This window comes from Tachypleus tridentatus, chromosome 7 (genome assembly GCF_004210375.1).
Source record: "Tachypleus tridentatus isolate NWPU-2018 chromosome 7, ASM421037v1, whole genome shotgun sequence".
NCBI lineage: Eukaryota > Metazoa > Arthropoda > Merostomata > Xiphosura > Limulidae > Tachypleus > Tachypleus tridentatus.
Genome location: NC_134831.1, coordinates 182,091,288 through 182,103,334, shown reverse-complemented (window position 1 = coordinate 182,103,334; position 12,047 = coordinate 182,091,288). Strand labels below are relative to the sequence as shown.

At 34.0% G+C, this 12,047-nt stretch overlaps 1 protein-coding gene across 3 annotated transcripts in view; it reads left to right on the top strand.

The window, feature by feature from the left end:
• Positions 1-12,047, top strand: part of LOC143257401 (uncharacterized) — an 86,186-nt gene that overhangs the window by 55,007 nt on the left and 19,132 nt on the right. For all 3 annotated transcript variants that reach the window (XM_076515994.1, XM_076515995.1, XM_076515996.1), the window contains 2 exons: positions 7,267-7,503; positions 10,186-10,295. In XM_076515994.1, the coding sequence (XP_076372109.1) occupies positions 7,267-7,503; positions 10,186-10,295 (347 nt within the window). The remainder of the gene's footprint in view (positions 1-7,266; positions 7,504-10,185; positions 10,296-12,047) is intronic.

Below are 12,047 nucleotides of genomic sequence, written 5' to 3'. Positions count from 1 at the left end.
CTCGTGATGAATTGGTATAAAGATTGCTTGGACTCCCTCTGAAAAGAGGCAAAAGCTGCTTCAGTTTCACACTCAGTGAGAACAAGTGACAATGTTCCTGCTTCTGCTAACGGGAGTATGGAAGAGATCGAGATCTTTATTGGTTAGTGTGGCTAGAATGTTTTTTGTGTGTAGTGCGTCTGTTTTTATCATTTTGTTGTTGTTATATATGTATTATAAATAGCATTTTGCATCGTTAGCTTAATATACGGGTTTAGAACTAGCCCAAATCTCATAAGCTGGCAGAACTGCGTGAGATGCTTTTGGAATTACGGTAAAAAATGTCGATTAGAGTGAGGTTATTGGACTGGTGAAACTGTGTGTTCTGATCTTTAGAAGTAACAACGGAAAAATAGTACACTTAATTAAGAATACTCATTGTGGTATTTGATTTTTATTTATGATCTAATTATGTAACTTGCTTTGCTCAGAAGTTAGTATCAGTTAATTAGTACCTATATATTCGAACGTATTGTAAAAATAACACGAAATAAGTAAATGAATAAACCCACCGGTAACAGTTGCTCTCTCTGTAGTCTCCCTGTTTAACACTCCTACGAAAAGTGGGGCCTAATAGGTCCCAGAGCAACTTGAAAGGTTATTAATATAAGGCTAATAATTTTGTATTTAAATGAAATTGCAATTTTATTTAATGAAATGAAATCGAATACAATGGCAATTTCATTTAAATACAAATTTATTAGCCTAATATTAATAACCTTTCGAGTTGCTCTGGGGCTTATTAGGCCCCACTTTTCGTAGGAGTGTTAAAACCACAGTTACGCCCCTTGGTTTAAAAAACACGTGAGTCATAGTCTTAGAAGCTGCTCTGTATTCCCCACTTCACATTTTAATAATGTAAATACAAACAAGGGAATTAATCTAAAATCAGGAAATGGAGAGTTTTGTCCATGGTCTTAAAATTGTAAATGATAAAGTGATTTAATTGAAAAAGTTATTTTTGTATACGTTTTTTAAAAGTCGGAGAAAAGTAGCTAAAACTACAAATGGTTCATTAGACCACATCCCCACACAGTTTATTTCTGTAAAGAATCACGAATAAGGCTTTTTTTTTATAAACCTTTTATTGTCTAACTGACGTAAACAGTCAAACTGAACTTACACTGTGTGACTGTCATGTTGTTATAACAGCATTACAAATTTCAAATGTCTGTCGGAAGTATTATTACACCGGTTTAAAGACTAGAGCACCACCAGGTTTTAAGTTTAGGTTTCTGTTTTTTGTCGTCTTATTTTGTGGGAAGACCACAAACGATTCATGGTTACGAACAAGTGACCTTCTGTGCTAAGAAAAAAATAACTTTTTCTTTTGTTTTAAATAAATAATAGTAAGTGTTAACATGAATTATAATTTACATTTTTGTTTTAAAACTTTATTATTATGTTGCACGTAGCGTTTCTGATTCTACTGCTGTGATTATTGCAGACAACGCATGACGTATTTCTATTCTAATGTCTTATGAAATTTTAGTATCATCTTCTAGCACGATTTTCATTAACTTAGATTGTAGAACCATCCAACTTTGCTAGCTGCTTATCCTAAAGTCTGAGGTTCGAGTTGCTATGTTGTTTAACTGGTGTGGTGTAATATAGGAGTGATATTTAATTGTGATTTGATGTCAACCCTTGTAGTGATGTGTTCCGCCGATACTAGCGCCCTCCCTCTCTGGTCAACATTAAGAACGGTCATACCAGAACTTTATGTAAAAGGTTTCTCACCTAACCGTTTAGCCAGTGTGTTTATAATGTGTAATTACGATTGGAAGCATCTAAGTTACAGAGCTGATTAAAAAACGATTATGATACACTTTTCTCAATACGTTAATGTGGTGAACCTTTAAAGTCTCCTGATATTGTATACAGCACTTGGGTCTGGTCCGTTCGTAAGTATATACGCAGAACCTGCTTAAGTTAGTGATCAAAGAAATCTGTCTTCTGGTTTTGCGCATTATTGCGTCAAAACCATGTTGTTTTGCAAACGACTAACCTCGTTCGTTACTTTGATCTCGCCAGTATGATTACATCATATACTCAACTACGTACTACCCTACAATTCTATCGGTTTGTTTCCCTCTTCATTTTGTTTATAGGTCGAGAATTTATCGTAGCCCGCTCAGACATTGGCTAGACACGGCCTTGGGTGCACCACTGATGTATTTACCTGTTCAGTGAAGATCTTCCAAATGAACACTTGTTACTCCACAGAGTGTAGCACTGTTAAGATTTTCACATCTTAAGACATTTGTATTTACACACAGTGTACACGCATACATATATGGATACTTTAATTTCGGATCAGCATGACCTAGTGGTCAGCGCGCCTGAACTGTCACCTTACTGTAAAATTGCGCTCTGTACTTTGCGTTCATTGTTGAGCTATAAGAATAACTAGCTAACTATTCGGTTAGCAAGTGCAGCACCAGTGTTGGTAGCGATCGCTATTAGTTAGTTGCCTTATCAATAGTCTGTGACGTTAAGGGTGACTTGGCTTTGACAGCATCTTCGTGTAGTCTCGATAAAAATACTTATAAAATTGTGCAATGAACTTTAAAAGGATTTTTTGTCGCGTCAAATTTCGGTTCTACATCCTTCACTCAGAACACTCTTAGAACTGAAATAAGGAAATATTAGAAATTGCTTTGAAAATGTCAGTAATAACCTTTATGTTGCAAAAACACGAATAAAACAAGCCTTGTTTGCAACTAAAACTGCTTGAATTAATAGTTAAACTTGACATAATTTTGAATGTTCTTAGGCCTATTTTTTTACTTTAATAAAAATCGGAAAATTTTAACAATGTTACTATGAATTTCTTCGTGTGACGGTTATCTCTAAGATATTGTTTTATTTTGGTAGTACATGATTATTTTTTATCTTAACCCCTTGATTCAGTATAATCCTCCAACTCCATTCTTACACATGGTCTTCTCTGAATTCTACTGGGGTCCGTAAGTAGTCCCCAGAGACCTCGTGCGATCGGGTCTTCGTGGCTGGCTACTGATTTGACACTTTTTACAAAGCTTTGCTTTAAAACTACAAGGTAATGTTGACAGTTTAATTATCCGTGTATGATGGTAGTTTAATTTCAAATAAGAAGAACTGATCGGTTGAACTTGTGAGTGAAGGAAGGGAAGAAATAAAAACTTCAAATTGGCGCTTATCATGCCCTCCTTTTTAAAACTTAAATGTTTCGCTGTAAACGCCTCGTTCACACCACTCTTTCTCTCCACCCTGTACGTTATGGGTGTTTTCATTATAATTTTCTATTGTGAACTCCTCCGCACTCTATTTAACATAGAGATCTAAACTATGCAACGCCTACTATTGAGTAAATAAACAAAGAATGTAATTTATTTCATACACAGTACTGGACTTGTAATAATACTCAAGCTTTAGCGTAATGGGTTTAAGCCTGATAAGGTACTTAAAGCCTTTGGTTTATGTGCAAGAAAATGTAAATCACTATTCAAATATATTAACTCCTCGTAAATGTGTGCGTGGGTGGGTGAGTGGAAACGAATATTCGGTAAGCATTTGTTTAGAATCTAATGTTAAATTGGTCCTTTGATAATTTGTCTTCCAAACCTATGAGCCATTGGTAATGCCGCTGTGTAGGTTGATTTTCTCAAAAAACTAAAAAGTTATCTAGCGGGGATGACATAAAACTGTTTGAGCGAGTCATTTGGAATAATTGCATCATTGAGGTTCATATCTTAATCACTTGTGTCGGATTGATAGTATACTTGTGTATATAAAGTACTCTGTGTTTCTTTCACATTGGTATCTGTTTATATATTATACATGTTTTCTACATCAAGAAACTTCTGTGAGGTAACCTGCAGTTTTATAACATATATTGTGGTAATAAAGTTCTAAATTTAAAATGATCTTTATTTTTATAACCGTAACATAAAATCCTGATAACGGATATATGGGTTTACAAATTAAAGTGGGTCAGTTTACATATTTCACAAGAAATCGCAAAAAGAAGCGAGGGGGCTCGAGGAGGGACTACGTGGCATTCTTGACACAAATCTCATGATATACGATTCTAAAAGTGAAACAATGTATATAAAAACCTACAAGAATTGTTGTAACAATTAGTATACAGAAATAATGTTTCAATCACGACCGTGTTTATTTTCTTCCGGCTCGACGAGTTCAATATTGAGCGAAACACGTTTTTAACAAAAGATATGTCGGATATTTAAATACTGTTGTACAGTCTTCTCGTCAAATCATAATGGATTGAATAAAAATTTCCTTGTTAAAAATGATATGGCTGCTAGTAATATCGTATTTTATTTAGTGGTGCTTTCACAGCTTAGAAAAAGCGTTCACGCCATAACAATTGTTGTAGGTAATGAGTGTATGTATGTATATATATAAAAGTAAAACACACACACACACACACACACACACACACACACACACACACAAATTTAATAAGTTTTTTGACGTAACAGCACCGTAAAAATAAAACTATTAAAGTTCCTGTAACCTGATGTCCAAAGTAGTTGAAATGTTGCTAACTAAATTCTTTTTTATGTTTTTTTTTTTTACTCGATTCGCTATCTGATTTCCAATGCTCGATTTTCTCAGATATCGATAATACCCATTTCCACCTTTGTTTTTAACACTTTATTTGTTAGCCGCGGCCTAGTGGCTCGTAGAAGCATTGAGTTTTCAAGTATAAACTTTTAACTCGTAGATCTCAAAATCTGTAAGGAGTTGACAGAGAAGTCAAAAATTGTAATTAGAAGGTGAATCCCTTTAGATTGATTTATTTGACCACACAAAAGGTCTCGTAGATTAATTTAATCGGTTTTTAAGATTTGTATGCAATTTTTATTGACTGTGGAGTGCTTTTTTATATACTGGGTGTAGTTTGCTTACTGTCTTTATGGTTCTTTATTGTTTTACTAGCTTAATGGTTACAGAAGCAACCTTTATCATCTGGTTTGGAACACTGTTTTTAGAATTCTAAAAGAATAACTAGTCACCTCACTTGATGCTTTTAGACTAATTCTTGGTAATGACCAAAGAAAGGCATTGCAGTTTTTAGTTGATATCGTACGAGAAGTGCCTTGATATAGTCATTCAACGAAATTAATATTGATAAGTACTAACGTAATATTGGGAATAACTGTGGTGTGTAAGAACGCAATTCGTCGTTATTCTATCACTTGCTCTATCAAGCCATTTGTTGGGTTTCGCGCAGTCTATTCGAGGGCTAGCTGCGCTGTCCATCCCTAACTGTGAAGCGACAGAGACTTAAAGGGAAGGCGGGTGGTCAACATAATCCACCTACTCTAATCGAATAATGAGCACAGTAGAGAACGTGGCAGGTATTTCGGTTTAAAATTACCTGACTCCAAGCCGGAGCAGATGTAACCGGGGGTGCTTCGACGTTTTCATCCCCTTCGCCCTACTCATAAAGAATAAAGAAAATAATGATAAAAAACAAACAAACAAACACGCACAACATTATTGATGCGTGATTCAGTTAAATTAGTGAGCAAGCAACCAGTGGCGGAAACGCCGATGTGTGGTACTAAGGGTCATTCATGGCAGCGGGGGATTTGTAGATCCTCTGCCAAGATTTTGATTTGAGGGACCCCGAGAAAACCTACTTTCACTCGCTGACGCCAATAATGCTAGGTATTGCCCTATGTGATATGACGTGAAAGAAAGGCTTACAAGTCGAAATTGCTGATGGTGTACATAACGATATTTGACCATCGTTCTTATAAAGCACCTACGACCTCAAAGAGCGGAGCCCGATGATCTGGGGGCAGTAACCACGGAGCCACAGTCCGATACGCCAAACAATAGGCTGGGCCCTTAAGCTATTTGGACCGTACTTATTATAGAGATTTGTTTCAAGTGTAAAAAATTGATGGCAGAGTAAACCTCTGAATTCATTTCATAAAAATAACTATCAGAAAAAAACGTTTCTTAAAGAGCAGATTTGTTGATACGTTGTGTGTTGATCGCTATCTAACTTATCTTAAATTGTTCAGAGACTGAGACATTGCTCATTTTAGTGGTTGGTTGTTCTGAAAAACAGCTTCGTTAAACATCGTTCGTAGATCGTGTACATAATAGTTTTGTATATATGCCACTAGACGGGGGACTTTTACGTAGAAGTTCCGTTTTAAGCAAATTATAAGTGCTTGTTTCGGAATTCGTATACTAGCCCAGTCACGTGATCTATGTCGTAGCGTGTACCGCCTTATAATCATTTCAAATCAATTACTCGAATGCGTACCTTTATCACACTGGCGACTTTGTTGATGGGCATTGGGGAATGCGTTTAATCAAGCTAATACATATAAATTTATGTATTTAGTTTCTCTGTAGTTTCGTCCAGATTTGTTTTGCCTCCTGTAACAGTTGATAATAAATGGTTATAACTTTCAGTAATTACCTTACAAGTAATTAAACCGGTGATAATTTCATAAGATGTTGTAATTTATATAGCACACACGTAGTAAATGTGAAATGGTAATACTTACTCCTTTCCATATCAGTATTTCTGAAACATTGGCTTTAAACCACATGACAATAGATAAATTTTAAGATGCTGTTTAACACTTTTAATTATAGTAATATTTATGATTTAACCACAGTCGGTTAACATTGGCCATACCATTTATTAAAAAAAAAAGTGTAACAATTAACCATAAAGATCCAAGATTTACACTAAAGCTATCTGACACCTGGGCAAAAATATTTAACATTTAATCAGAGTTCATTTTAGTCTCCTAATATTTAAATGCACGTAATTAACGTTTCATCACGTTTAATTTATCGTTTGCTTTGTATATTACATGTTTTTACGTCATAAATACTTCGTTTCGTAAAATTTCGAAGGATGTTTTTTGTAACTTTTTAAAGTTAGGCATACTGCTTTAAAAGGAATTTGGGGGAGAGGGGGCTATTTGGATGCACTTTTAACTTTACTCGAGGAATACATTTAGGTATTAACTATTTATTAACCATATCTTTCTGCATAGGTAATTGTATAATAAGATTTTTACCTTTTTAAGAGTGAATTGTATCGAAATAATAAGCCAAAGTGACGTTGGTAATAACTGTTGTCTTGTACCTTTTTCAAAGGTATGTGGCTATTATCTTTCCTAACGGTAATTTGTGTATTTATGAATTATAATTTATCGCAAAATACTTGTATATTTTGTGCAGGTGGCGTTAACAGTGACAAAGAATCGTCAATTTTGGTCCTTTCTTACGCTCGCTACTGTCGCTATCGTGCGATTTTGACACGACTGAACGGCCTAAGTGACAAGTGGCTTAAAAACGCACTAGTGGTGGCCTTGGGAGGCGTCACCTTGCCTAATCGGAAAACAAAAGTCCTTTTCTGCCGAGACACGTTTGATCACGATGCTCTTGCTAACAACGATTCCAACTGCGATCATTTAGGTAAGTAGCAATACTCTATTTTGCATTTCTATTCATGGAAATGAAATAACACCGACAGCTATGAAAGCGAAATATTGAGCCACTAAAGATAAATGCTGGGGTTATATGTCGTTATTTTATTTGAATTAATAAAAAGTAGTAGTAATAAACTCCAACTTGCGTTTTATAACTGAATGAACCAGCCCCTCGCTAGTACAGCGGTAAGCATTCGGACTCCCAACGCTAAAATCAGGGGTTCGATTCCCCTCGGTGGACTCGGCAGATAGCCCAGTGTGACTTTGCTATAAGAAAACACACATACCTACATATATATAACTTAATGAAGAATAATTATTTTATTTTAAATAATGCATTAATTTTATTTCTATGTTTGGTATACAGCCGAAACAGGTGCTTTGTTTATGTATAGAAATGAAGGAAATTTTATTTGGGAAAAGAAATGTTAACTGTAGTTTCAGTGACATCTGTTTCGTACTTGTTTGGTTCAATACAAAGCTAAGTTTGAACAAAAATTAATAATTTTCCACAACATTTTGAAGAACAATCCATATTAACAAAATGGTTGCATCTATCTATTAAAAAAAAAAAAAGTCGTGTCCTCATTGGTGTTTTGTTGTTTTTTGTTTCCTTTACATGTGTACACATAATTGTTAGATATAGCTTGAAACCTAAGTATTTTCATTGGCTCTGGTTACGCTGCTTTTTAATATTAATGCTTCCTTTCTTTGTAGATACTTCATTTATTTTTGTTTTGTTCTGTGGCATCCTTCCCATCCACATCTGAGGTACTGTCACTGCTTCAAAAGGTTTTAAATAAATGTAAACTGTCTTATCTGTACATAATCAAGCTTCGCGTCCATTTTATTTGTGGCTTATTTATCAATATCTTAAACAATGGCTTGGCGGCTGTAATGCCCATATCAACCTATAGCATTTGTTTTATTTTCGTTAATGCCTCTTAAATTTTCGTTTCAACTCCTTTCGTAACACCCTGTAACTTACGTGATTACATATTCCAATATTTCTTTCAAACAGCCCCATGACCTCTGTAAATTTATGACCCTTTGTTGTTTTTGTTCTCTCCATTTCCTGTACAAATTATTCAAATTTTCAAAATGCCTTCAACTCCTGTGTGACCTGTCAAGCCTGTAGGCATTTTCCCACTCCTAGAACAAAGTTATTTTGTACACAGTTTCAACTAGGTTACTTTATGGTTAATAGACGATTCGAAAATCAGTCCATAATTTATTGGAAACAAACAGATAATCAACATAACGCACTAAATTCACATACTTAAGGAATTAAAAAGTTATTTAGATCAAACAAAATTATTGTTGAACAGTAAATCGCGATCTAAATTTTGTTTTTTCTTAATGGTTGAGAAAATTACAACTTGGAGACATATTAGGAATAAAATTAGGTTGAATTTTCCATTTGTTTGTTTCTAATAAAGAAAACAAAAACTGCATTACTTGTAGCTCAGTTTTTCTTTGCTTAAAAACCACCACATTTCAATTCAATATACTACAGTAATTATTAAATTCTAAAGAAATTAAAGTAACTTAAATAAGCATTTTATTTAATTATATTCGACTTGATATTTTTACGCTTCATTAAATTGGAAACGTTTAAGATTAAAATTATTTCATTCGCTGCTTTTTTGGCAGATTTGTATAGAAAAACAACAACAAAAAGAACTTACTATATCTCAATATAAAGTCAAATCAATCACGTTTCGAACTAGGCTTAGGACCAGTTCTGTTACATAATTCATCTCAACGAAAATAAACGATATCCTAAGTATTACTTTTGATTTAAGTTCCGTAATTAACAAAATCCAAGCGCTAAAATAGTAATTCATACACTTCTAATAAAACTTTCCCTATTCTAAATAATTGAGCTATATTTTATGTAAATTTAGAATTTTCTTTAAGAAAATTTCATGCCTATTTCCAACAAACGATAGTTATTATATTGAAAAAAAAAACTCCTATCCTAACAATACAATAGTAACGAGACGCCTATGGGACGAACTTGTAAATACGCAATTAGAAAAAATAAATAAATTATATAGAAAGTTGTAATAGTTTGCATTCCGTTTACACATTTATTTGAGAGGACTGTTTAAAAACTCTGCCAAAACGGCTGCACAATCTTCTATTTTCTTGCCGTTGCATAATTTCTGCATTACTTGATTTTTTTTTTTCCACACAAAAGTGATGACACGGAAATCTTCTGAAACACCAATAAGAACCGAACAACCGCAAATGTAAACACAAGTTAAAGGAAATTAATCGATAACCAGTTCCTGTTTACAGTAGGTGGATCTTTTACGCATAAAATTAGTGCTAATGCTATAATTCAGAAAAATCTGATAAATGTGTATAAGTAATGAGAAACTTCTTCGAAATGTATTTCATAATCGGAAAAATATTTTTAGGATAATAACATTAATGTAGAATGATATGTTTTATTAATTATGATACACATTTAAATTGTATTTATTATTATTTTTGTCACGTATATTATAGTAGTATATATTTTTTTCCTTTCGTAAAAGCAGTAACCAAGTTCTTGTTATTTACACAATACTATTTGGTTCAGCTTTTAACGTCGTATACTTGAATACTTTTGTTTCGGAAGTGTTTCTAGTAAGTCCATGAATTTCTCTTATTTCTGAAGCACCTAATCTGAAAGGCAGACCCCGGAAAAAGAAAGTCAAAATCAAAAGAGGCATCTCTCCAAGCAGCGACTCCAATGGTTCTGATGAAAATAAAGAAGGAGATGCTAAGGTTGGCAGGATCTCACACGGTCGATACATCTATATATTTGCAGTTTTTATAAGCGAGGATAAAAATTAGTTATTGTGTTCGGTATCTGGAAGTTAACTATTTAATATGAAGTTTGTAACTGGAGAGACTAGAAGATTTATATACGATTTTGAATATTTCATATAACCTTCTGACACCGTATCACACGGTTGTGTTACGTTAAGAGTTTCCATCGTTGTTTGGCACTTTTAATATATTTAACCCTAAGGGAAAATGTCGTAGTAATAAGTTATGGTACAAGGTTTAATATCCTTCAGTTGATAATGTTATTCTAATCATTGTTCTCTACGTGTATAATATCGTATTTATTAAAACAGTCATTCGCCCTACCAAGTTTCTTTTTAAATAAACATTTTAATCTTGGTATCAAATGAAATTTTAGTTCAAAGTAATACGTAAAACTTTTGTTGTTTTATATGTTAAGTTTTTACAGCATTAAAGCGTTGTAAACACCAGCTAAAACGTCTGTATTGAAGTGTATTATATATAAGAGTTACTGTGTTGAACGCCTTACAGGTGCTGCAGCATTAGATTTCAGGTAATTTTCTTTCTTCTTTTCTCTTAACGTGATAGATAGGTGTGCAAAATAAACTTACATTTTGTAAGCACGATTCATTGGACAATAATCCATATAGTGCCAGCTTTAAAGATTGTCAGTGTAGTTCACGTAACATAACCGTTGATAAAACTTCAAGTACAGTTGCGAATTCAAAACAGTTGTCAGTGTATCTATAAATAAAGTTTGTTTTTACTCAGTGATCTAGAGCTAAATATTTTTAAATGCAAAAACTCTCTTTAACGTAAAAACTTGTGTTCGTGATGACCATCGTACCAGTCACCAAAACGCCGTACCTGTTATGAAAAATAATCTTACTTATTGTAAAATCTGTAACTCGCAATAAAATATTTATAATCCAGTAGGAAAGCTCAAAACGAAACTAAATGTTTATACGGTGCTCGAGGCCTGTCATAATCTACCAGAGATGTGACATCACCTTCAGGTTATTCAAAACACAATTCTGTTCTCGTGAACCCAGTTTAAATAAAGGAAATACACTTTATTTTGAATTTTGCACAAGCTATCCGAGGGCTATCTGCGCTAGCCGTCCTTAGTTTAACAGTTAAAGAATAGAGGAAAGGCAGCTAGTCATCACCACTCACCGCCACCTCTTGGACTATTCTTTTAGTAATGAATAGTGGGATTTACCGTCATTTTATAACGCCCGTGGGGCTGAAAAGCGAGTACGTTAGGTAGGACGAGGATGTAGTTAAAAACAAACATCTATAGTTTATTAACTTTCGATATTTCTAATGCCATTGCAGTAATGACACCATTTCGCATGTCTTGCCAACACTAATAACTAAAAAAAGCGACCTCAGGTGTATATTATGTAACGAATAAAACTTTAAAAATGTATACGTTTTAAACACACAGTATAGTTGTAAGATATAATTATAAAATATTTGAAACGCGTATCCGAATATCTTAGTTTTCCCATTTTAATCCTCAGACATCTGAACTTGAGCCTGAGTGATCGTGCGGTGCCTGATAACATTTCCTGAAGGAGAGTGACAGTGTGTCCCAATAGAGATGAGGAATCGCAAACAGTAGGATCGTTATCTTACACATTCAGAGTTTCGTTATAAATAACCTATTTTCTAAATTATGTTTTTTAGAGCATGGCCAGGTGGTTAAGGCACTCGACTCGTAAT